This window comes from Lissotriton helveticus, chromosome 8 (assembly GCF_964261635.1).
Source record: "Lissotriton helveticus chromosome 8, aLisHel1.1, whole genome shotgun sequence".
NCBI lineage: Eukaryota > Metazoa > Chordata > Amphibia > Caudata > Salamandridae > Lissotriton > Lissotriton helveticus.
In genome coordinates this window covers 1,720,793,672-1,720,821,602 of record NC_136069.1, presented here as the reverse complement: position 1 = coordinate 1,720,821,602, position 27,931 = coordinate 1,720,793,672, and the positions used below count along the sequence as shown (strand labels likewise).

The window sequence follows — 27,931 nt, the reverse complement described above, 5'->3', positions numbered from 1 at the left end:
CAAGTCAGTAATATGTAAGGAGCAGACCTTCATTAATCAAGTCAGCAATGTGTAAGCAGCAGACCATCATTCATCAAGTCAGTAATGTGTAAGGAGCAGACCTTCATTAATCAAGTCAGTAATGTGTAAGTAGCAGACCCTCATTAATCAAGTCAGTAATGTGTAAGGAGCAGACCATCATTAATCAAGTCAACAATGTGTAACCAGCAGACCAGCATTAATCAAGGCAGCAATGTGTAAGTAGCAGACCATCATTGATCAAGTCAGTAATGTGTAAGGAGCAGACCTTCATTAATCAAGTCAGTAATATGTAAGGAGCAGACCATCATTAATCAAGTCAGCAATGTGTAAGTAGCAGACCATCATTTATCAAGTCAGTAATGTGTAAGGAGCAGACCTTCATTAATCAAGTCAGTAATGTGTAAGTAGCAGACCATCATTGATCAAGTCAGTAATGTGTAAGGAGCAGACCTTCATTAATCAAGTCAGTAATATGTAAGAAGCAGACCATCATTCATCAAGTCAGTAATGTGTAAGGAGCAGCCCACCATTAATCAAGTGAGCAATGTGTAAGCAGCAGACCATCATTGATCAAGTCATTAATGTGTCAGGAGCAGACCATCATTAATCAAGTCAGTAATGTGTAAGCAGCAGACCATCATTGATCAAGTCAGTAATGTGTCAGTAGCAGACCATCATTAATCAAGTCCGCAATGTGTAAGGAGCAGACCATCAGTAATCAAGTCAGTAATATGTCAGGAGCAGACCATCATTAATCAAGTCAGTAATGTGTAAGGAGCAGACCATCATTAATCAAGTCAGCAATGTGTAACCAGCATACCAGCATTAATCAAGGCAGCAATGTGTAAGTAGCAGACCATCATTGATCAAGTCAGTAATGTGTAAGGAGCAGACCTTCATTAATCAAGTCAGTAATATGTAAGGAGCAGACCTTCATTAATCAAGTCAGCAATGTGTAAGCAGCAGACCATCATTCATCAAGTCAGTAATGTGTAAGGAGCAGACCTTCATTAATCAAGTCAGTAATGTGTAAGTAGCAGACCATCATTAATCAAGTCAGTAATGTGTAAGGAGCAGACCATCATTAATCAAGTCAACAATGTGTAACCAGCAGACCAGCATTAATCAAGGCAGCAATGTGTAACCAGCAGACCATCATTAATCAAGGCAACAATGTGCAAGTGGCAGACCATCATTGATCAAGTCAGTAATGTGTAAGGAGCAGACCTTCATTAATCAAGTCAGTAATGTGTAAGTAGCAGACCATCATTGATCAAGTCAGTAATGTGTAAGGAGCAGACCTTCATTAATCAAGTCAGTAATATGTAAGAAGCAGACCTTCATTAATCAAGTCAGTAATGTGTAAGTAGCAGACCATCATTAATCAAGTCAGCAATGTGTAAGCAGCAGACCATCATTCATCAAGTCAGTAATGTGTAAGGAGCAGCCCACCATTAATCAAGTGAGCAATGTGTAAGCAGCAGACCATCATTAATCAAGGCAGCAATGTGTAAGTAGCAGACCATCATTGATCAAGTCAGTAATGTGTAAGGAGCAGACCTTCATTAATCAAGTCAGTAATATGTAAGGAGCAGACCATCATTAATCAAGTCAGCAATGTGTAAGTAGCAGACCATCATTAATCAAGTCAGTAATGTGTAAGGAGCAGACCTTCATTAATCAAGTCAGTAATGTGTAAGTAGCAGACCATCATTGATCAAGTCAGTAATGTGTAAGGAGCAGACCTTCATTAATCAAGTCAGTAATATGTAAGAAGCAGACCTTCATTAATCAAGTCAGTAATGTGTAAGTAGCAGACCATCATTAATCAAGTCAGCAATGTGTAAGCAGCAGACCATCATTCATCAAGTCATTAATGTGTCAGTAGCAGACCATCATTAATCAAGTCCGCAATGTGTAAGGAGCAGACCACCAGTAATCAAGTCAGTAATATGTCAGGAGCAGACCACCATTAATCAAGTCAGCAATGTGTAAGCAGCAGACCATCATTGATCAAGTCAGTAATGTGTCAGTAGCAGACCATCATTAATCAAGTCCGCAATGTGTAAGGAGCAGACCATCAGTAATCAAGTCAGTAATGTGTCAGGAGCAGACCACCATTAATCAAGTCAGCAATGTGTAAGCAGCAGACCATCAGTGATCAAGTCAGTAATGTGTCAGTAGCAGACCATCATTAATCAAGTCCGCAATGTGTAAGGAGCAGACCATCAGTAATCAAGTCAGTAATGTGTCAGGAGCAGACCACCATTAATCAAGTCAGCAATGTGTAAGCAGCAGACCATGATTGATCAAGTCAGTAATGTGTAAGGAGCAGACCTTCATTAATCAAGTCAGTAATGTGTAAGTAGCAGACCATCATTAATCAAGTCAGCAATGAGTAAGTAGCAGACCATCATTGATCAAGTCACTAATGTGTCAGGAGCAGACCATCATTGATCAGGTCAGTAATGTATAAGGAGCAAACCATCATTGATCAAGTCAGTAATGTGTCAGGAGCAGAGCATCATTGATCAAGTCAGTACTGTGTCAAGAGCAGAGCATCATTGATCAAGTCAGTAACGTGTCAGGAGCAGAGCATCATTGATCAAGTCAGTAATGTGTAAGGAGCTACCATCATTGATCAAGTCAGTAATGTTTCAAGAGCAGAGCATCATTGATTAAGTCAGTAATGTGTCAGGAGAAGACCATCATTAAACAAGCCAGTAATGTGTAAGCAGCAGACCATCATTGATCAAGCCAGTAATGTGTAAGGAGCAGACCTGCAGTCATCAAGTCAGTAATGTGTAACCAGCAGACTATCATTAATCAAGTCAGCAATGAGTAAGTAGCAGACCATCATTGATCAAGTCAGTAATGTGTCAGGGGCAGACCATCATTGATCAGGACAGTAATGTATAAGGAGCAAACCATCATTGATCAAGTCAGTAATGTGTCAGGAGCAGAGCATCATTGATCAAGTCAGTACTGTGTCAAGAGGAGAGCATCATTGATCAAGTCAGTAATGTGTCAGGAGCAGAGCATCATTGATCAAGTCAGTAATGTGTCAGGAGCAGAGCATCATTGATCAAGTCAGTAATGTGTAAGGAGCTACCATCATTGATCAAGTCAGTAATGTGTCAAGAGCAGAGCATCATTGATCAAGTCAGTAATGTGTCAGGAGCAGACCATCATTAAACAAGCCAGTAATGTGTAAGTAGCATGCCATCATTGATCAAGTCAGTAATGTGTCAGGAGCAGACCATCATTAATCAAGTCAGTAATGTGTCAAGAGCAGACCTTCATTAACCAAGTCAGTAATGTGTAAGTAGCAGACCATCATTGATCAAGTCAGTAATGTGTAAGGAGCAGACCTTCATTCATCAAGTCAGTAATGTGTTAGGAGCAGAGGATCATTAATCAAGTCAGCAATGTGTAAGGAGCAGAGCATCATTAATCAAAACAGTAATGTGTCAGGAGCAGAGCATCATTTATCAAGTCAGCAATGTGTAAGGAGCAGACCATCATTAATCAAGTCAGTAATGTGTAAGAAGCAGACCATCATTGATCAAGTCAGCAATGTATAAGGAGCAGACCATCATTAATCAAGTCAGCAATGTGTAAGGACCAGACCATCATTGATCAAGTCAGTAATGTATAAGGAGCAGACCATCATTAATCAAGTCAGCAATGTGTAAGGAGCAGACCATCATTGATCAAGTCAGCAATGTGTAAGAAGCAGACCATCATTGATCAAGTCAGTACTGTGTCAGGAGCAGAGCATCATTGATCAAGTCAGTAATGTGTCAGGAGCAGACCATCATTGATCAAGTCAGTAATGTGTCAAGAGCAGAGCATCATTGATCAAGTCAGTAATGTCTCAGGAGCAGAGCATCATTGATCAAGTCAGTAATGTGTCAGGAGCAGACCATCATTGATCAAGTCAGTAATGTGTCAGGAGCAGAGCATCATTGATCAAGTCAGTAATGTGTCAGGAGCAGACCATCATTGATCAAGTCAGTAATGTGTCAAGAGCAGAGCATTATTGATCAAGTCAGTAATGTGTCAGGAGCAGAGCATCATTGATCAAGTCAGTAATGTGTCAGGAACAGACCATCATTGATCAAGTCAGTAATGTGTCAGGAGCAGAGTATCATTGATCAAGTCAGTAATGTGTCAGGAGCAGACCATCATTGATCAAGTCAGTAATGTGTCAGGAGCAGACCATCATTAATCACGTCAGCAATGTGTAACCAGCAGACCATCATTAATCAAGTCAGTAATGTGTAAGGAGCAGGCCATCATTCATCAAGTCAGTAATGTGTAAGGAGCAGACCATCATTCATCAAGTCAGTAATGTGTAAGGAGCAGACCATCATTAATCACGTCAGTAATGTGTCAAGAGCAGAGCATCATTGATCAAGTCAGTAATGTGTCAGTGGCAGAGTATCATTGATCAAGTCAATAGTGTGTCAGGAGCAGACAATCATTAATCATGTCACAGCAGCATAGACACATTATCCAACAGAACATACTCAACAGATAGGAATGCTTTTCAATAACAACTGCTCACGCTAATCATGTTGGGTTATGTGCATTGATGAGACATTTGCAAAACCAGGTAATGCAAAAGAGGAGAGTAATGGGTACAGGTTTGGCCACCACATGCAACAGCTACACGGGCTGAGTCGCTGCCAAGGCGTATCAGAAAAGCCGTCTGATTAACGTTGAATGACTGCGGTAAACCCACCCTCCATGCTGTTTCAGCAACAGTACCTGCATTCCAGATAGACATCCAGGGTTTTCCTCTCTGTGATCTCACCTTCTTGGTCAATGAGCAATAGGCAAAAAGGTCATGTAATATATGTCCCGTCTTCAATCTTCACAATCGATCAACTCTCTGCTCTGCCTGGCTGTGAGCACCTGAGTGCAACACCTGTGTCCCTTTCACTGGTATATTGGGTTAAAAGACAGTCACTGAACTAATCATTTCCATCCTCATGTGCGACTCCACATCACACACCACTTTTAACATTTCCTAATAATATTCCAGTTCTGTAAATTACAAAGCAGATTCTGATTTCCAAAGTAGGATTTGGATTTCTAGATCTTAAAAATGACCACTGGTCAATGCTGGACGATGGGCGACCACAACTGATTCTGAGACTCCTGCTCTAAATGCGCCGGTAAACAGGGTCAGCGCTGATTTGCATATCGCCATTGTCTAACCCAGGGTGGTGTGGAGTGGAAAAACGATGGATTTGGGCCCAGATCTTTGGACTGGGGTGAATGTGTGACATTGATCCACATTCTGTCCATCATTGTTGTGTTTGCAATTACCACTCTAAGTGTACTGGGGATGCTCAGACGTGAGTCCCAGGCACTCCACACCACTGGAGTCAAGCTAGCCGGGCTGATGAGAGGTGTTACCTCGAAACCGGGCCGGTCCTCGGATGCTTGATTCCATTCTGGGAAGGACATGGCTTTTGTAGTTCGGACTGGACTGTTCCCATGGGGCACAGGGTCAGCGCTGATTTGCATATCGCCATTGTCTAACCCAGGGTGGTGTGGAGTGGAAAAACGATGGATTTGGGCCCAGATCTTTGGACTAGGGTGAATGTGTGACATTGATCCACATTCTGTCCATCATTGTTGTGTTTGCAATTACCGCTCTAAGTGTACTGGGGATGCTCAGACGTGAGTCCCAGGCACTCCACACCACTGGAGTCAAGCTAGCCGGGCTGATGAGAGGTGTTACCTCGAAACCGGTCCGGTCCTCGGATGCTTGATACCGTTCTGGGAAGGACATGGCTTTTGTAGTTCGGACTGGACTGTTCCCATGGGGCACAGGGTCAGCGCTGATTTGCATATCGCCATTGTCTAACCCAGGGTGGTGTGGAGTGGAAAAACAATGGATTTGGGCCCAGATCTTTGGACTGGGGTGAATGTGTGACATTGATCCACATTCTGTCCATCATTGTTGTGTTTGCAATTACCGCTCTAAGTGTACTGGGGATGCTCAGACGTGAGTCCCAGGCACTCCACACCACTGGAGTCAAGCTAGCCGGGCTGATGAGAGGTGTTACCTCGAAACCGGGCCGGTCCTCGGATGCTTGATTCCGTTCTGGGAAGGACATGGCTTTTGTAGTTCGGACTGGACTGTTCCCATGGGGCACAGGGTCAGCGCTGATTTGCATATCGCCATTGTCTAACCCAGGGTGGTGTGGAGTGGAAAAACGATGGATTTGGGCCCAGATCTTTGGACTGGGGTGAATGTGTGACAATGATCCACATTCTGTCCATCATTGTTGTGTTTGCAATTACCGCTCTAAGTGTACTGGGGATGCTCAGACGTGAGTCCCAGGCACTCCACACCACTGGAGTCAAGCTAGCCGGGCTGATGAGAGGTGTTACCTCGAAACCGGGCCGTTCCTCGGATGCTTGATTCCGTTCTGGGAAGGACATGGCTTTTATATGTTCGGACTGGACTGTTCCCATGGGGCACAGGGTCAGCGCTGATTTGCATATCGCCATTGTCTAACTCAGGGTGGTGTAGAGTGGAAAAACGATGTATTTGGGCCCAGATCGTTGGACTGAGGTGAATGTGTGACATTGATCCACATTCTGTCCATCATTGTTGTGTTTGCAATTACCGCTCTAAGTGTACTGGGGATGCTCAGACGTGAGTCCCAGGCACTCCACACCACTGGAGTCAAGCTAGCCGGGCTGATGAGAGGTGTTACCTCGAAACCGGGCCGGTCCTCGGATGCTTGATTCCGTTCTGGGAAGGACATGGCTTTTGTAGTTCGGACTGGACTGTTCCCATGGGGCACAGGGTCAGCGCTGATTTGCATATCGCCATTGTCTAACCCAGGGTGGTGTGGAGTGGAAAAACGATGGATTTGGGCCCAGATCTTTGGACTGGGGTGAATGTGTGACATTGATCCACATTCTGTCCATCATTGTTGTGTTTGCAATTACCGCTCTAAGTGTACTGGGGATGCTCAGACGTGAGTCCCAGGCACTCCACACCACTGGAGTCAAGCTAGCCGGGCTGATGAGTGGTGTTACCTCGAAACCGGGCCGGTCCTCGGATGCTTGATTCCGTTCTGGGAAGGACATGGCTTTTGTAGTTCGGACTGGACTGTTCCCATGGGGCACAGGGTCAGCGCTGATTTGCATATCGCCATTGTCTAACCCAGGGTGGGGTGGAGTGGAAAAACAATGGATTTGGGCCCAGATCTTTGGACTGGGGTGAATGTGTGACATTGATCCACATTCTGTCCATCATTGTTGTGTTTGCAATTACCGCTCTAAGTGTACTGGGGATGCTCAGACGTGAGTCCCAGGCACTCCACACCACTGGAGTCAAGCTAGCCGGGCTGATGAGAGGTGTTACCTCGAAACCGGGCCGGTCCTCGGATGCTTGATTCCGTTCTGGGAAGGACATGGCTTTTGTAGTTCGGACTGGACTGTTCCCATGGGGCACAGGGTCAGCGCTGATTTGCATATCGCCATTGTCTAACCCAGGGTGGTGTGGAGTGGAAAAACAATGGATTTGGGCCCGGATCTTTGGACTGGGGTGAATGTGTGACATTGATCCACATTCTGTCCATCATTGTTGTGTTTGCAATTACCGCTCTAAGTGTACTGGGGATGCTCAGACGTGAGTCCCAGGCTCTCCACACCACTGGAGTCAAGCTAGCCGGGCTGATGAGAGGTGTTACCTCGAAACCGGGCCGGTCCTCGGATGCTTGATTCCGTTCTGGGAAGGACATGGCTTTTGTAGTTCGGACTGGACTGTTCCAATGGGGCACAGGGTCAGCGCTGATTTGCATATCGCCATTGTCTAACCCAGGGTGGTGTGGAGTGGCAAAACGATGGATTTGGGCCCAGATCTTTGGACTGGGGTGACTTTGGGTGGGGAAGCGTGGCTCAGTGGTTAGAGGCGGCAGACCAGGAAGCTGAGATCGGCCGTGGACCAGGGTTCGATTCCCCGCCTCGGCTGGTCTCGGGCTCAAAAATTCCACGGACTCGACAATTCTCGCTCCGGTGCCTACTCGACTCACGGGGGACACACTCTGCGACTCTGGGCAATAGCTTGCTTAATCTCCACTACGGCCCCTCGCGGTGGGATGCCTGGCTTTCACCTTGTGGATACCCTGCCAGGGTATCTCACAGGGGAATACCAGGATGGGTTCCCTAAGCAAGCGCCTTGATACCTTCGGGTGATACGTGCGCTATATAAGTCGCAATACATTTACATGTGTGACATTGATCCACATTCTGTCCATCATTGTTGTGTTTGCAATTACCGCTCTAAGTGTACTGGGGATGCTCAGACGTGAGTCCCAGGCACTCCACACCACTGGAGTCAAGCTAGCCGGGCTGATGAGAGGTGTTACCTCGAAACCGGGCCGGTCCTCGGATGCTTAATTCCGTTCTGGGAAGGACATGGCTTTTGTAGTTCGGACTGGACTGTTCCCATGGGGCACAGGGTCAGCGCTGATTTGCATATCGCCATTGTCTAACCCAGGGTTGTGTGGAGTGGAAAAACGATGGATTTGGGCCCAGATCTTTGGACTGGGGTGAATGTGTGACATTGATCCACATTCTGTCCATCATTGTTGTGTTTGCAATTACCGCTCTAAGTGTACTGGGGATGCTCAGACGTGAGTCCCAGGCACTCCACACAACTGGAGTCAAGCTAGCCGGGCTGATGAGAGGTGTTACATCGAAACCGGGCCGGTCCTCGGATGCTTGATTCCGTTCTGGGAAGGACATGGCTTTTGTAGTTCGGACTGGACTGTTCCCATGGGGCACAGGGTCAGCGCTGATTTGCATATCGCCATTGTCTAACCCAGGGTGGTGTGGAGTGGAAAAACGATGGATTTGGGCCCAGATCTTTGGACTGGGGTGAATGTGTGACATTGATCCACATTCTGTCCATCATTGTTGTGTTTGCAATTACCGCTCTAAGTGTACTGGGGATGCTCAGACGTGAGTCCCAGGCACTCCACACCACTGGAGTCAAGCTAGCCGGGCTGATGAGAGGTGTTACCTCGAAACCGGGCCGGTCCTCGGATGCTTGATTCCGTTCTGGGAAGGACATGGCTTTTGTAGTTCGGACTGGACTGTTCCCATGGGGCACAGGGTCAGCGCTGATTTGCATATCGCCATTGTCTAACCCAGGGTGGTGTGGAGTGGAAAAACGATGGATTTGGGCCCAGATCTTTGGACTGGGGTGAATGTGTGACATTGATCCACATTCTGTCCATCATTGTTGTGTTTGCAATTACCGCTCTAAGTGTACTGGGGATGCTCAGACGTGAGTCCCAGGCACTCCACACCACTGGAGTCAAGCTAGCCGGGCTGATGAGAGGTGTTACCTCGAAACCGGGCCGGTCCTCGGATGCTTGATTCCGTTCTGGGAAGGACATGGCTTTTGTAGTTCGGACTGGACTGTTCCCATGGGGCACAGGGTCAGCGCTGATTTGCATATCGCCATTGTCTAACCCAGGGTGGTGTGGAGTGGAAAAACGATGGATTTGGGCCCAGATCTTTGGACTGGGGTGAATGTGTGACATTGATCCACATTCTGTCCATCATTGTTGTGTTTGCAATTACCGCTCTAAGTGTACTGGGGATGCTCAGACGTGAGTCCCAGGCACTCCACACCACTGGAGTCAAGCTAGCCGGGCTGATGAGAGGTGTTACCTCGAAACCGGGCCGGTCCTCGGATGCTTGATTCCGTTCTGGGAAGGACATGGCTTTTGTAGTTCGGACTGGACTGTTCCCATGGGGCACAGGGTCAGCGCTGATTTGCATATCGCCATTGTCTAACCCAGGGTGGGGTGGAGTGGAAAAACAATGGATTTGGGCCCAGATCTTTGGACTGGGGTGAATGTGTGACATTGATCCACATTCTGTCCATCATTGTTGTGTTTGCAATTACCGCTCTAAGTGTACTGGGGATGCTCAGACGTGAGTCCCAGGCACTCCACACAACTGGAGTCAAGCTAGCCGGGCTGATGAGAGGTGTTACATCGAAACCGGGCCGGTCCTCGGATGCTTGATTCCGTTCTGGGAAGGACATGGCTTTTGTAGTTCGGACTGGACTGTTCCCATGGGGCACAGGGTCAGCGCTGATTTGCATATCGCCATTGTCTAACCCAGGGTGGTGTGGAGTGGAAAAACGATGGATTTGGGCCCAGATCTTTGGACTGGGGTGAATGTGTGACATTGATCCACATTCTGTCCATCATTGTTGTGTTTGCAATTACCGCTCTAAGTGTACTGGGGATGCTCAGACGTGAGTCCCAGGCACTCCACACCACTGGAGTCAAGCTAGCCGGGCTGATGAGAGGTGTTACCTCGAAACCGGGCCGGTCCTCGGATGCTTGATTCCGTTCTGGGAAGGACATGGCTTTTGTAGTTCGGACTGGACTGTTCCCATGGGGCACAGGGTCAGCGCTGATTTGCATATCGCCATTGTCTAACCCAGGGTGGTGTGGAGTGGAAAAACGATGGATTTGGGCCCAGATCTTTGGACTGGGGTGAATGTGTGACATTGATCCACATTCTGTCCATCATTGTTGTGTTTGCAATTACCGCTCTAAGTGTACTGGGGATGCTCAGACGTGAGTCCCAGGCACTCCACACCACTGGAGTCAAGCTAGCCGGGCTGATGAGAGGTGTTACCTCGAAACCGGGCCGGTCCTCGGATGCTTGATTCCGTTCTGGGAAGGACATGGCTTTTGTAGTTCGGACTGGACTGTTCCCATGGGGCACAGGGTCAGCGCTGATTTGCATATCGCCATTGTCTAACCCAGGGTGGTGTGGAGTGGAAAAACGATGGATTTGGGCCCAGATCTTTGGACTGGGGTGAATGTGTGACATTGATCCACATTCTGTCCATCATTGTTGTGTTTGCAATTACCGCTCTAAGTGTACTGGGGATGCTCAGACGTGAGTCCCAGGCACTCCACACCACTGGAGTCAAGCTAGCCGGGCTGATGAGAGGTGTTACCTCGAAACCGGGCCGGTCCTCGGATGCTTGATTCCGTTCTGGGAAGGACATGGCTTTTGTAGTTCGGACTGGACTGTTCCCATGGGGCACAGGGTCAGCGCTGATTTGCATATCGCCATTGTCTAACCCAGGGTGGGGTGGAGTGGAAAACCAATGGATTTGGGCCCAGATCTTTGGACTGGGGTGAATGTGTGACATTGATCCACATTCTGTCCATCATTGTTGTGTTTGCAATTACCGCTCTAAGTGTACTGGGGATGCTCAGACGTGAGTCCCAGGCACTCCACACCACTGGAGTCAAGCTAGCCGGGCTGATGAGAGGTGTTACCTCGAAACCGGGCCGGTCCTCGGATGCTTGATTCCGTTCTGGGAAGGACATGGCTTTTGTAGTTCGGACTGGACTGTTCCCATGGGGCACAGGGTCAGCGCTGATTTGCATATCGCCATTGTCTAACCCAGGGTGGTGTGGAGTGGAAAAACAATGGATTTGGGCCCGGATCTTTGGTCTGGGGTGAATGTGTGACATTGATCCACATTCTGTCCATCATTGTTGTGTTTGCAATTACCGCTCTAAGTGTACTGGGGATGCTCAGACGTGAGTCCCAGGCACTCCACACCACTGGAGTCAAGCTAGCCGGGCTGATGAGTGGTGTTACCTCGAAACCGGGCCGGTCCTCGGATGCTTGATTCCGTTCTGGGAAGGACATGGCTTTTGTAGTTCGGACTGGACTGTTCCCATGGGGCACAGGGTCAGCGCTGATTTGCATATCGCCATTGTCTAACCCAGGGTGGTGTGGAGTGGAAAAACGATGGATTTGGGCCCAGATCTTTGGACTGGGGTGAATGTGTGACATTGATCCACATTCTGTCCATCATTGTTGTGTTTGCAATTACCGCTCTAAGTGTACTGGGGATGCTCAGACGTGAGTCCCAGGCACTCCACACCACTGGAGTCAAGCTAGCCGGGCTGATGAGAGGTGTTACCTCGAAACCGGGCCGGTCCTCGGATGCTTGATTCCGTTCTGGGAAGGACATGGCTTTTGTAGTTCGGACTGGACTGTTCCCATGGGGCACAGGGTCAGCGCTGATTTGCATATCGCCATTGTCTAACCCAGGGTGGGGTGGAGTGGAAAAACAATGGATTTGGGCCCAGATCTTTGGACTGGGGTGAATGTGTGACATTGATCCACATTCTGTCCATCATTGTTGTGTTTGCAATTACCGCTCTAAGTGTACTGGGGATGCTCAGACGTGAGTCCCAGGCACTCCACACCACTGGAGTCAAGCTAGCCGGGCTGATGAGAGGTGTTACCTCGAAACCGGGCCGGTCCTCGGATGCTTGATTCCGTTCTGGGAAGGACATGGCTTTTGTAGTTCGGACTGGACTGTTCCCATGGGGCACAGGGTCAGCGCTGATTTGCATATCGCCATTGTCTAACCCAGGGTGGTGTGGAGTGGAAAAACAATGGATTTGGGCCCGGATCTTTGGACTGGGGTGAATGTGTGACATTGATCCACATTCTGTCCATCATTGTTGTGTTTGCAATTACCGCTCTAAGTGTACTGGGGATGCTCAGACGTGAGTCCCAGGCTCTCCACACCACTGGAGTCAAGCTAGCCGGGCTGATGAGAGGTGTTACCTCGAAACCGGGCCGGTCCTCGGATGCTTGATTCCGTTCTGGGAAGGACATGGCTTTTGTAGTTCGGACTGGACTGTTCCAATGGGGCACAGGGTCAGCGCTGATTTGCATATCGCCATTGTCTAACCCAGGGTGGTGTGGAGTGGCAAAACGATGGATTTGGGCCCAGATCTTTGGACTGGGGTGACTTTGGGTGGGGAAGCGTGGCTCAGTGGTTAGAGGCGGCAGACCAGGAAGCTGAGATCGGCCGTGGACCAGGGTTCGATTCCCCGCCTCGGCTGGTCTCGGGCTCAAAAATTCCACGGACTCGACAATTCTCGCTCCGGTGCCTACTCGACTCACGGGGGACACACTCTGCGACTCTGGGCAATAGCTTGCTTAATCTCCACTACGGCCCCTCGCGGTGGGATGCCTGGCTTTCACCTTGTGGATACCCTGCCAGGGTATCTCACAGGGGAATACCAGGATGGGTTCCCTAAGCAAGCGCCTTGATACCTTCGGGTGATACGTGCGCTATATAAGTCGCAATACATTTACATGTGTGACATTGATCCACATTCTGTCCATCATTGTTGTGTTTGCAATTACCGCTCTAAGTGTACTGGGGATGCTCAGACGTGAGTCCCAGGCACTCCACACCACTGGAGTCAAGCTAGCCGGGCTGATGAGAGGTGTTACCTCGAAACCGGGCCGGTCCTCGGATGCTTAATTCCGTTCTGGGAAGGACATGGCTTTTGTAGTTCGGACTGGACTGTTCCCATGGGGCACAGGGTCAGCGCTGATTTGCATATCGCCATTGTCTAACCCAGGGTTGTGTGGAGTGGAAAAACGATGGATTTGGGCCCAGATCTTTGGACTGGGGTGAATGTGTGACATTGATCCACATTCTGTCCATCATTGTTGTGTTTGCAATTACCGCTCTAAGTGTACTGGGGATGCTCAGACGTGAGTCCCAGGCACTCCACACAACTGGAGTCAAGCTAGCCGGGCTGATGAGAGGTGTTACATCGAAACCGGGCCGGTCCTCGGATGCTTGATTCCGTTCTGGGAAGGACATGGCTTTTGTAGTTCGGACTGGACTGTTCCCATGGGGCACAGGGTCAGCGCTGATTTGCATATCGCCATTGTCTAACCCAGGGTGGTGTGGAGTGGAAAAACGATGGATTTGGGCCCAGATCTTTGGACTGGGGTGAATGTGTGACATTGATCCACATTCTGTCCATCATTGTTGTGTTTGCAATTACCGCTCTAAGTGTACTGGGGATGCTCAGACGTGAGTCCCAGGCACTCCACACCACTGGAGTCAAGCTAGCCGGGCTGATGAGAGGTGTTACCTCGAAACCGGGCCGGTCCTCGGATGCTTGATTCCGTTCTGGGAAGGACATGGCTTTTGTAGTTCGGACTGGACTGTTCCCATGGGGCACAGGGTCAGCGCTGATTTGCATATCGCCATTGTCTAACCCAGGGTGGTGTGGAGTGGAAAAACGATGGATTTGGGCCCAGATCTTTGGACTGGGGTGAATGTGTGACATTGATCCACATTCTGTCCATCATTGTTGTGTTTGCAATTACCGCTCTAAGTGTACTGGGGATGCTCAGACGTGAGTCCCAGGCACTCCACACCACTGGAGTCAAGCTAGCCGGGCTGATGAGAGGTGTTACCTCGAAACCGGGCCGGTCCTCGGATGCTTGATTCCGTTCTGGGAAGGACATGGCTTTTGTAGTTCGGACTGGACTGTTCCCATGGGGCACAGGGTCAGCGCTGATTTGCATATCGCCATTGTCTAACCCAGGGTGGTGTGGAGTGGAAAAACGATGGATTTGGGCCCAGATCTTTGGACTGGGGTGAATGTGTGACATTGATCCACATTCTGTCCATCATTGTTGTGTTTGCAATTACCGCTCTAAGTGTACTGGGGATGCTCAGACGTGAGTCCCAGGCACTCCACACCACTGGAGTCAAGCTAGCCGGGCTGATGAGAGGTGTTACCTCGAAACCGGGCCGGTCCTCGGATGCTTGATTCCGTTCTGGGAAGGACATGGCTTTTGTAGTTCGGACTGGACTGTTCCCATGGGGCACAGGGTCAGCGCTGATTTGCATATCGCCATTGTCTAACCCAGGGTGGGGTGGAGTGGAAAACCAATGGATTTGGGCCCAGATCTTTGGACTGGGGTGAATGTGTGACATTGATCCACATTCTGTCCATCATTGTTGTGTTTGCAATTACCGCTCTAAGTGTACTGGGGATGCTCAGACGTGAGTCCCAGGCACTCCACACCACTGGAGTCAAGCTAGCCGGGCTGATGAGAGGTGTTACCTCGAAACCGGGCCGGTCCTCGGATGCTTGATTCCGTTCTGGGAAGGACATGGCTTTTGTAGTTCGGACTGGACTGTTCCCATGGGGCACAGGGTCAGCGCTGATTTGCATATCGCCATTGTCTAACCCAGGGTGGTGTGGAGTGGAAAAACAATGGATTTGGGCCCGGATCTTTGGTCTGGGGTGAATGTGTGACATTGATCCACATTCTGTCCATCATTGTTGTGTTTGCAATTACCGCTCTAAGTGTACTGGGGATGCTCAGACGTGAGTCCCAGGCTCTCCACACCACTGGAGTCAAGCTAGCCGGGCTGATGAGAGGTGTTACCTCGAAACCGGGCCGGTCCTCGGATGCTTGATTCCGTTCTGGGAAGGACATGGCTTTTGTAGTTCGGACTGGACTGTTCCAATGGGGCACAGGGTCAGCGCTGATTTGCATATCGCCATTGTCTAACCCAGGGTGGTGTGGAGTGGAAAAACGATGGATTTGGGCCCAGATCTTTGGACTGGGGTGACTTTGGGTGGGGAAGCGTGGCTCAGTGGTTAGAGGCGGCAGACCAGGAAGCTGAGATCGGCCGTGGACCAGGGTTCGATTCCCCGCCTCGGCGGGTCTCGGGCTCAAAAATTCCACGGACTCGACAATTCTCGCTCCGGTGCCTACTCGACTTACGGGGGACACACTCTGCGACTCTGGGCAATAGCTTGCTTAATCTCCACTACGGCCCCTCGCGGTGGGATGCCTGGCTTTCACCTTGTGGATACCCTGCCGGGGTATCTCACAGGGGAATACCAGGATGGGTTCCCTAAGCAAGCGCCTTGATACCTTCGGGTGATACGTGCGCTATATAAGTCGCAATACATTTACATGTGTGACATTGATCCACATTCTGTCCATCATTGTTGTGTTTGCAATTACCGCTCTAAGTGTACTGGGGATGCTCAGACGTGAGTCCCAGGCACTCCACACCACTGGAGTCAAGCTAGCCGGGCTGATGAGAGGTGTTACCTCGAAACCGGGCCGGTCCTCGGATGCTTAATTCCGTTCTGGGAAGGACATGGCTTTTGTAGTTCGGACTGGACTGTTCCCATGGGGCACAGGGTCAGCGCTGATTTGCATATCGCCATTGTCTAACCCAGGGTGGTGTGGAGTGGAAAAACGATGGATTTGGGCCCAGATCTTTGGACTGGGGTGAATGTGTGACATTGATCCACATTCTGTCCATCATTGTTGTGTTTGCAATTACCGCTCTAAGTGTACTGGGGATGCTCAGACGTGAGTCCCAGGCACTCCACACCACTGGAGTCAAGCTAGCCGGGCTGATGAGAGGTGTTACCTCGAAACCGGGCCGGTCCTCGGATGCTTGATTCCGTTCTGGGAAGGACATGGCTTTTTGTAGTTCGGACTGGACTGTTCCCATGGGGCACAGGGTCAGCGCTGATTTGCATATCGCCATTGTCTAACCCAGGGTGGTGTGGAGTGGAAAAACGATGGATTTGGGCCCAGATCTTTGGACTGGGGTGAATGTGTGACATTGACCCACATTCTGTCCATCATTGTTGTGTTTGCAGGAAACACTATGTAGGCAGATGTAGCACTTTATAAGACTATAAATGAAAAGAAATACATTCATTGATTAATTAATTAATGTTATAGAATAGAACCTTCATCGAACTTCTCAAAACAGGCACTTCTAACAGCTCACACATTTAAGGTTTTTTCTTAATGACAAAGCTCAGTTAAGAGAATGTGTATTCTAGGTAAAATCTCAATGTTAACCCTAGATTAGATAAATTACCTTTAATCTGGGAGAATCATGATATCCGCTCTCTGGTTAAGTACTTAATTATTGATCCTTAAAAAAATCTTACAAAGACAGAAATCACAATGCTCAAAAGTGTGCTCACAGTCATGCACCCCAAAGCACCCTCTGAGACCCCTTCTGCAGTTCAAAAAGGTCTGCACAAATGCATTGTGGACATTTTGATGTTGCAAACTATGGAGTGGCCTGGACAAGCCGGCAACAATTAGAAAAAGGGTGGGTGACCCAATAAACCCTTGCGAGCTTGGGCTGAAATATGTTATAGACAAAATTGCTTACAAGGGAATTGTTATTTAGTTGTATTCCGAAACAGGAGGTTGGTCTGAAAAAGATTTTTTTGTACCACCTTAATTTAATTTGTCCCTGTTTGTGTCTAATTACGGACTTATAAATTTCAAAGAAAGTAGTAATTCATGATGACAATAAAAAATTAAGTAAGTGGTAATGACTCAAAATAGAAAAAACTACACGGGAAGTAGAATTTGTAGAATATCACTTTATAACAAAATATAATTTCATCGGGTACAATTACATTAAAATCTGTGCAAATTAATCAACAAAATACAGGTGGATAAGACATAGATTAGTTGCTCTTGAAATCCACTTGCGTTGTAGCCCACTCTTTATAGTTAAATCACAGCCGATCTTGATCAATGGATACAAAGGTAGCGCTGTGACGTCTTGATCAAAACAACAAAAGATGTGGACTCATGTGTCGACGTTTCAGCCTTATAGTTGACCAATCCTCAAGGCCATCCTCAGGACTAACAATCTTTTATAAAATGGGACCCCTTCCTGGGTCTCCACTTGATCGTTGTTGACCACGTGGTTCGTTTAGGACCCGCAGTTCAAGGTTTTACCTGTCTGCTGTGTAGAAATGAATTCTTGGAGAGGCTGAGTTGGCATAATAAATCCGCATCCAAAGTTAGGGTTTCCTGGTTCAGCAGAAACTCTAGCAGAGTATCGTTCGTCGTGGCATAGTCTCACGACTTACACCTACCCCTCACAGGATACCAGCAGGGAGATTTCTATGTTTGTATTACACCTACCCCTCACAGTATACCAGCAGGGAGTTTTATATGCTTGTTTACGCCTACCCCTCACAGCATACCAGCAGGGAGATTTCTATGATTGTATTACACCTACCCCTCACAGGATACCTGCAGGGAGCTTTCTATGTTGCATTACCCCTACCCCTCACAGAATAGCAGCAGGGAGGTTTCTATGTTTGAATTACACCTACCTCTCACAGGAGACCAGATTGAAGCTTTCTATGCTTGTATTACGCCTACCCCTCACGTGATACTAGCAGGGAGCTTTCTATGTTAGCATTACACCTACCCCTCACAGGATACCAGCAGGGAGGTTTCTATGTTTGTATTATACCTACCCTTCACAGGATACCAGCAGGGAGCTTTCTATGCTTGTATTACACCTACCCCTCACAGGAGACCAGCTGGGAGCTTTCTATGCTTGTATTACACCTACCTCTCACAGGATACCAGCTGTGAGCTTTCAATGCCTGTATTACACCTACCCCTCACAGGAGACGAGATTGAAGCTTTCTATGCTTGTATTACACCACCTACCCCTCACAGGAGACCATCAGGGAGCTTTCTATGTTTGTATTACACCTACCCCTCACAGGATACCATTAGGGAGCTTTCTATGTTTGCCTTACACCTACCCTCACAGGATACCAGCAGTGAGCTTTCTATGCATGTATTACACCTACCCCTCATAGGAGACCAGTTGGGAGCTTTCTATGCCTGTATTACACCTACCCCTCACAGGATACCAGCGGGGAGCTTTCTGTGCATGTGTTACATCTACCCCTCACAGGAGACCAGTTGGGAGCCTTCTAGGCCTGTATTACACCTACCCCTCACAGGAGACCAGATTGAAGCTTTCTATGCTTGTATTACAGGAGGAGGCATAGCAATCATCCACAGAGACAATATTTCCATTTCGGAAACTGACTCCTTCAACTACAACACCTTTGAGTGCCTAACAGTCAACATCAACACGAGCAACAACAAAACACTAACCTGCCACCTTATTTACCACCCCCAGGCAACTCCACCACTTTCGCTGAGCCCCTGTCTGACCTGATTGCCAACTGCTCACTACGAGAGGTGAATAACCTAATTCTGGGAGACTTCAAGCTATACTGGAATGAAGATAGCAACCTGCTAATTCAAAACCTGAGCGAGTTGCTACATAACAATAACCTCACGCAACACTGCACAGAAGAAACTCACAACAAAGGAGCAATCCCTGATGCCATTATCGCCAAATGTGGTACAAAAGGGGGTGGTGATGGACGGAGCATCTGAACCAATCTTTCAATCTTTATTATGCTTTGGAACTCCTTAGAGGTCCACATAAAGAAAAAGTACAATACAAAAATACCATTCACAGTGAAAGTAGACAAATCATAGCAATTACAATTACTAGAACACAAAGTGACACATTATTAAGCATGAAAAACAAATAGTGGGGGAGGGTCATAGAGGGCAATTATTTAACGACCAAGGCTACTCATGCCCCTATAATAGCAAAAAAACAGATAGAAGAAACCTGGTCAGAAAAACTGTGAGTATGTCATGCTGAGTCTGAGACCATGAGTCCATTGATGACACTAAAGTGATATCACAGGGATAGAAAAATTCCCATCAGCCCACCTTTCTGGTGGAGTATCGTCACGTGGGAGATGTATCATAAATCCAATTTCTTATAGCACCTGAAATTGATGCACAGAAGGATTTTGAAGTTTTTTTTGACCACAGTGATTCACTCGTGATGCCAATGGAGTGCAGTGCGCGTGAGAAAAATGAAAAGTGTGAGATAAAATTGACTCAAAGAACCAAAAATCGGTTTAATTAGTATGGTGCTATGGTCAAAATTAAAAACAATACCTCAATAGTTTCAAATAATAACTAAACAGAGGCATGGTGTATTATGGTCGACATGTTTCAGCTAGATGGACAACTGGTCCTAGCTTTCTTCAGGACCCGGTGTTTTGACATTATTAAGCATGCCGATCTTCAAAAAATTTCTAAAAACATTTAAAAAAATTAAAAATATAGAAGCAAAATCTCTCATTAGGGGGATTATATAAAGCACTCATAAAAGAATTCGCATTTAGAATACCCATTTGCAGGCATATTTGTCTTAGCCATTTGCTGCGATAAGGACGCAGCGCTGGGCATATAAAAAGTACATGTATTCGATCTTGAATGGAATAATGACAAAAATTGCAAATTGGAGATACTCCATGCCATTTAAACAAAAGATTATTTAGGGGTAACAAATCTTGTCTCAATAAAAACCAAAATCTCCGGATACCATGAGGTAAGTTCCAAGTAGCGTAGGGTTGGGCGGATTTTCTTGCGAATGAATCAGTAAGAAGATTAGCACCCTTCTTATCAAAGATAGCAGTAAAGTCTAGTCTATAGCTAAGGTCCCAAGTGGCTTCTTTCAGGACGGACTTTAGCTGGGATACAGATAGAGAAAAGAGAGTACTCTATTCCAACTGCAAGAGGGATACAGCTTTTCTAAAATTGCTAACAATTAAGGAGTGTTCCCCTAAACTTCCCAGTAGTTCAGTCTTTAGGAGGAACCTCATAGTCCCCTCTTCTCCTCTGGCTATGCTTGCGACCCAGCGTACCACAGCTGCCAGGCCCTGCACCCAGCAGCTGCGCAAACCAAACTCAAGTCTGCAAGCTGCCACGGAGCAGGCAGAACTGACGGTGGATATGCTTCTTAGCAATTTTCCCTCCACCTTATTTAAAAAATCCCAGTGCTTAATATCAATTAATTCTAAACCATATAGAAGGGTGGATGGGACCTTTGCCCTAAAGACCTCCAGTAAATGTGGGAAATGCCTTTTTCCCAATGCCGAATACAGTGCATTTAAGCTTTTTCCTTGAGCTAGGGCCTTCCGGGCATTGTTATCGGTATGGGGTTTAGCACTTAAGTTATCACAAATTACTTTTCCAAGAAAGACATAATTCTTTACTACCTCCAGTTTGTCATCTCCCACAGACCAGGTAAAGTTCCTAAATTTATGTTTTTTCCGGCCTGTGATGCACATAATTTTACTCTTGCATGCATTAATTTTTAGGAAATGAGCAACTGCATACTGATGTAGAGCAAGGAGGCGTTTAGCAAGACCTTTGGGCATAAGATCCATTATTATGATGTCATCCGCATATAACATACATGAGATGTGTTTTCCGCCCAAAATTGGAGCTATACCATCGCAGGAGGAGAGAGAAGCAGGTAGATCAGCAATATATAACGAAAAGAGTAACGGGGCAAGGAGACAACCTTGCTTAAGACCATTGCATGAAGGGATAATCTTAGAAAGCCCCCTATCTCCTCCTTGCAGAACCTGGCACCAGGTGTCTGTATAGAGCAACTGAATCATATCTAATAGATACGGCGGCATTCCCATAGCCGAGAGCTTTCTCCACAGCAGTGGACGGTCAACCTTGTCAAATGCTGTGGAGAAATCTATAAAGGCCACATAAACTCTTCCGCCACGTACCCCTATATATTTATCTGTAATTGTCTGAAGAGCGGAAAGGTTATCCAGCGTTCCGTGGCCCTTACGAAAGCCTACTTGTTCTAAGGGTAAGATTTGTTTTTGCGCCACCCAGTCATTAATTAGGGATAATAGACATTTACAAAACACTTTCCCAATAGCGTCTAGGAGAGCTATTTGGCGATAATTGATAGGTAAGTTCCTATCACCCTTTTTAAACATAGGAACCAAAATACTCCCCTTCCAGGATGCTGGAATATATTTTTTAAGGTAGCAAATCCTAAAAAGAGGAAATAGGATTTTACTCCAGGATACTGGATTTTGTTTTAAGACTGATATCGGGAGTTCATCAGGACCCATGGCACCTGATGAACGCATGTCCCTTATAGCTAATTCTATAGATAATTCTGAGGGGTATTCAGTTATAGGGGTAGTATTTTCCTCAATTCCCCTAAGTTGCACATGCCGATCATTTTTTGCATACAGACTTAAGATGTAATTAACCCAGGTTTGTTCGGAGATAGGGATTGGAGATGGGCGCACTCTAGAACCACATCCCTCCCCAATAAGGGTCCAGAATTGTCTAGAGTTCCCATGGACAGCGGCTTCTCGCAATCCAATCCATAACAGGTCCTCTTTTTCTCTTTTCATTTTTTTCCTTAACCTGCTCCTCCTCCTTTTAAGAAGAGATATTTTCTGAGATCTTTCTACTGCACCACATATGTATTGTTCCCTCACCAGTTTATTTATTTCCTTATTAAGGGAAACAACTGCTTTTGGGAGGATGTTTTTTTTCCTAATTAGATTCGATTTTTTAACGGCAGAGATGATCTCCTTTATGAAAGCATCAATAGAGGACTGTTCCACCCCCTGCCAATTGTTTAAATTGGATAATGTTTTTTCAAGAAGAGGTTCTAGACCCTTCATGGCTTTATAGTCCCAAAAACATCTTCCTGTTTTTTGAAAGGTGACCACATCCCTATCAAACGCCCAGGTATCAGAATTGGGGGGCTCTAGAGAGAGCGTTAGTAAGATGACATTATGGTCACTAAGGTTAGTGTCCATGACAACCAAATCCCTTAACAAAGAGAAAATAGGGTGGTCAACAATTATATAGTCTAAAATTGATTTGCTGTTGAAGGAGCTATGAGTATGGTTTGCAGGGACATCGGATGGGAGCCTACCATTAACTATGAGTCCCTCCGTGCTATATAGTTCTTCCAGCAGCAATTTACCCCGTTTATTTGTTTTTATGTTATCTGGAAAGAGGGCTTGGGGTATCAATAAGACCTCCTCTTTTTCTTTATTCCTGAATAATTCTAAACTATAATTGGACACTTTACAATTTAAGTCGCCAACTAACAAAAAATTAGAGAGAGGAGCTGTTTTTTTAATTTGTCTAATAAAGATAAAAATTTTCTTCATCAAAATATTAAAAAGATCACCAGGCGGAATATAGGCATTTATTATAACAAGAGGGTGTCTCTCCCCAATTTTATCTAAGTTGGAGAGGGTCACAGCCTGAAAAAGGTTACTGGGATCTATATGATGAGAGAAACTCCACTTTATTGTATTAGATAAGAGGCAGGCAATTCCCCCTTTTGCATGACCTCTACTAGAGGGGGTTGCCGCCACCTCCAGTACATAATAATCCTTCACTATATTCAATTTGTCAGTGCACCAAGTTTCCTGAATGCAGATTATATTAGCATTCAAGGAAAAAAGATATGATAATTTTTCAGGATTATTATTGATGCCAGCTGCATTCCAGGAGATGACAGAAAAACTACTGCTAAAGGTGAGAGAACAATCTAGGGTTGTCCGTCACCTTAGTCGCCAGGGCACCGGGTAACCAGTTCCATTGCTGATCATTTTCAGATATACCTCTGTTTATTGTTATAGGGGAGGGAGTAGGATGTGTTACTATCCTTTTTGTTTTTGACACACACATTTTTAAGTCATCAAAAGGTTGAGAGAGACCAACCGAGCTCGATCCCCTATGGTGACCATTCACAATATGATTATCACCACAAATGGCGGTAAACGGCACCACATCAATCCCCTGGCTCTGAAAAAGTTCTGCTTTATTTAGTATTAGATTCACTATCAAGTTTGAATAGAATCTTACCCTGGTAAATGACGTAGACCCTGATCCCAATAATGTTACTAGGTCAATGTCACTAGATTTAATTAGATTTAGTCCCTCAATATCTTTACAGCATTTCAACAGAAAGGATCTGTTCAGGCTTAAATCAATATCAAATAATGGAACGAAGTCCAAAAGCAGAGAGTCAGTACGGGTTTCCGTGAATTTATAAACAGGGTTTTGACCCGAGACTGCCCCCTCTATCCGTGTATGGAAAGGAGGGGCAGAAGGATTTAAAGAAGTGGGAACCACCAGGGCAGAACTTCTTTCTTCTTCGACTAAGCGGTGGGTCAGAATTTTTTCTTTTCCTACACCCTGATCTATTGGGTTTAATTTAGAACAATTCATAATAATTTCATCGGAATTAACGGAAAGCCCCAAGAAATCAGAGGATGGCCTAATTGAGTCATGCTTCAAAGATCCCTTATCCTTGTCCTTGTCATCTTCAACCTCAGCAGAGGGGGATTTGAAGGAAACTTTGGGATTCTCAAAGAGAATTTGTCTCTGCCTCCTTTTTTTAAATCTACGGAGAGACTTCCTCTTTTTTCCCCCCTTAAGTTTCACATGTTTTTCCACTTTTTCCTCTAATTCCGGCCCTTTAAATTCAAGATCAAAAATAGGATATAATGCCATTTCGGCATTAGCATTTGGGATTACCATATTATTTTCCTCAGCAACAATATCTGGAATGGAATCACTTATACAATTATAAGCAGAAGATTTCAAAGTAGGACACAGGTCCTTCACTACAGGTGCAACCGGTGTATTCTCGATCAACAAGCAAGATGTATTAGCCAGAACATTTTTGGGAGGTATTGAAATGGGAGAATCTGAGCCACAGCTCCTTTCACAGGTCTTTGATAATAAAGCCTTTAAAATTTGGGTAACGGAGTCCAATACACAATCCGAGCTACCCACAAATTTATTCAGTAGCGTAAGAATTGAGGATAGCAGATGTTCCAAGGAAAGTAAAAATTCAGAGATGGGTTTCTCTGAATGTTTCAGGCTAGGGTCATTAATAGCCTCAATCCCGGTTATATTGAGCATTGGACTTGTAGACATATTTGTTTGAAAGGAAAGATCTTGTGAGTTGGAAGAGGGGGTACTGCTAAAAAGATGGAGGCCAGAAGGAGTAGCGCCCATAGGTGTCTTTACAACTTCTAATAATGCCCTAGGTACATCAACCAAATAACGTTCGCACAACACAGGGTCAATAACCAGGGGCTGTGAATCTTCGTTTATATCCTCCCTCAACTTAGAGAGGGACGATGACCCATTTTGCAAAACATTTACAGTTGTTAATGGAGTCTTGGTATTTTTGGGATTATCTGGGCTGGAAGTTAAACATTTCTCATTCTCCAAAAGTAAAGAAGTAGTAGATGGGATACCCACAGAAATACATGAACTTAGGCCAAGAGTTCCCGGTTCTACCTCCTTCGGTTGACGGACAAACGATGGGGTAGGTGTTGAAATCAGGGAGATGCTCTTATTAGAAGCAATATTTTCCTGGGAAACCCCATCTATCGCTTTCTCCCAAAGCTGGAAGATATGGGTTTGGCCTTTCAACTGAATCGTTGAAACATTCTTATTTCGAAGTGGGTTAGATCTAGTCTTGGCTGTGGATCTTCCCCCCAACAATCTTCCAGATCTCAACTTTTTGGCAGTCATATTGCGACTAATATCAAAATATGAAAAGTAGGGAAATATATAATACCAATAAACAAGTTAAAATGTGTAAAAATAGATACTGTCTAATCACACAGTCAAACAATCAAAGGCATGAATAAAGTCACTGAATAAGCAGCACTAGCCAACGTCTACAAACAGTCAATGGGTTACACAATAAAAATATCTCTGTGTAGGTAGAAATTAATAAGTGGGCCCAGCCCAGCCTACTTCAGACCACTGAGGGCCACAGAGGGCCCGCTCTTTGTCCGGTCTTCGTCCGCGCTTCTGTCCGCGCGCGTCCCGCGTTCGCGTATATTAATTTGTTCTTGTAGGAGGAGGAAAAGGGGGCGGGAAGAGGCACCAGGTGCGCGCGATGGACAAGCGCTAGCACCTCTGGTCCTCGCAGTCCCGCTCCCGCTCCTTACGTGGGATGCTTCTCTCCCCAAGTCAGAGTAACAGCAGTTCAAAATGGAGCACTCGGGCTCCTAGCTCCTCCAATAGCGCCTCAGGGCGGAACAGCCCACGCAATCAGGGCACAACGCTGGATAGATTGCACAAAAGCTCCAAATGAAGGCAGGCAGAAACGAGCGGCACCCGCATCTGAACCAATCAAACACTCACACCCAGTCAACAGATCTGGGTTTAATCCATCACCGTTCTTTAGCCCACTCTGCCACCCCAGTTCAGACATGGCCATATGCAAATCAGTCTGACCCTGTGCCTCATGGGAACAGTCCAGCCCGAACTGCCAAGTCATGCCTTCCCTGGACCCTAAATAACGGAGATGGATTAAACCCAGATCTGTTGATTGGGTGTGAGTGTTTGATTGGTTCAGATGCTCCGTCCATCACCACCCCCTTTTGTACCGCATTATCGCCAAATGTGACACAGTGAAGATAAACCACACCCTGCCCGTAGACTGGTTTGACCACCACTTAATCCTCTTCCATCTCACTCATCCAGCCACTCTACAACCTCCCATCCAAGAAGAACCCAATTGGACCAGAAACCTCACCCAGATCAACATGACCAACCTGGAAGAAAAAGTCAATTCCCTCCTCAACACCTCCACGGGGGATCTATCCACAACAGAACTCACCGACCATTACAACACATCTCTGACATCCATTCTGGACTAGATAGCCCCTCTGAAACAAAAAAAGCCAGGAACATCCCATCCAGATCCTGGTTCAATACAGACATCAATAACGAAAGGCGACAACTTAGAGCCACAGAAAGACTGTGGAAAAACAACCCCTCCACTAGCCTACTTGAACAACTCCAAGCAGCTCGAAGAAACTACAAAAAACACATATGTAACGAAAAATCAAACTTTTTTCTGCTCCGCCCTGGACAATGCAAAAAGCAAGCCCAACAAACTGTTCAAAATCATCAAACAACAAACCACTAAGCCCCCCGTGTCCTCTACCCAAGCGTCTAAGGAACTGTGCAAAAACGTTGCCATTTTCTTTGAAGAAAAGATCTCCAAGATTGAGCTCTCACTTGACATCACCACAAACCACGACTGTGAAAGCCTGCCCCCACTCCCAACCGAAAGCACATACAGGCACCCCACTAATACTTGGAAATCCTTAAATCCAATCTCAAAAGCCGAAATTCTCCAAAACCGCCTCGCACGTCCTTGATCCCATGCCCTCCCAATTGACCAAAAAACTCAAACTCACAATAGCCCCGTTCTGGTGCAGAATCATCAACAGCTCCCTGAGAAATGGCACCATGCCGAATTGCCACAAAGAAGGGCAAATAACGCCACTACTAAAAAAAACAGGCCTGGACTCCACAGATCTGAACAACTTCAGACCCGTCTCCAATCTACCCCTCCTTTCCAAAATTCTCGAAAAATGCGTCCTATCACAATTGACTCAGCATATGGATAACATCAACCTTCTTGACCCCCACCAATCAGGTCAGAAAAGGCTGCAGCACGGAGACGGCAATCCTAAACTTCACAGATGATATTCGAAAGTCACTCGATAACGATCACTGCTGCTTACTCATTCTCCTTGACATATTTGCAGCCTTTGACATGGTAGACCACCATCTTCTCATCAAGGCCCTACCAGAAAGGGCGGGTGCCGATGAGATGGTCCTCCGCTGGTTCACCTCCTTCCTCCACAACCACTCGCAAAGGATAAAAATCAAAAACTTTACCTCTATCCACGCCGTCAGCAGGGGTGTGCCCCAAGGTTCAGTGCTCTCACTGCAACTGTTCAACATATATATGGAATCCCTCGCCACCATACTTAAAAATGCTAATATACCCTTCCACCTATATGCTGATGACACCCAGCTCTATCTGGAAACTTCCTCCACAGATGACATCCTCAGACTAAACAACACCCTAAAAGAAATTCAACACTGGCTGTCCTTAAATCACCTTAAACTTAACTAGGACAAAACGGAGATCCTCCTCACCTCCAACAAAGAAGAGAACCTACATATTGCAGAATGGCCTAAAGCTTTGGATACTCTAAACGGCAATCTCACCCTAGCTAACTCCGTAAAATCAATAGGAATCACCCTTGACCCCAAACTGGACATGACCAAACACATCAAAAATTCTGCAGACCGCCTTCCTAAACCTGAAGCTTCTCTACAAGATTAAACCATTCATCCCCAACAAAGACCTCAAACAAGCCACCCAAGCACTGGTGCTATCTAGACTCGACTACGGTAACGCATCCCTAACCTGCATCGCTAAAACCCACCTAGCTCCCCTCAA

General features: G+C 46.4%; 1 protein-coding gene across 1 annotated transcript in view; it reads right to left on the bottom strand.

Moving 5' to 3' along the window:
• The window catches only part of LOC144774148 (extracellular calcium-sensing receptor-like), a 129,614-nt gene extending 102,364 nt beyond the window's left edge, over positions 1–27,250 (bottom strand). The window contains exon 1 of the mRNA XM_078659167.1: positions 27,204–27,250. Coding sequence (XP_078515293.1) covers positions 27,204–27,250 — 47 coding nt within the window. The remainder of the gene's footprint in view (positions 1–27,203) is intronic.
• Positions 27,251–27,931: the final 681 nt, after the last annotated feature.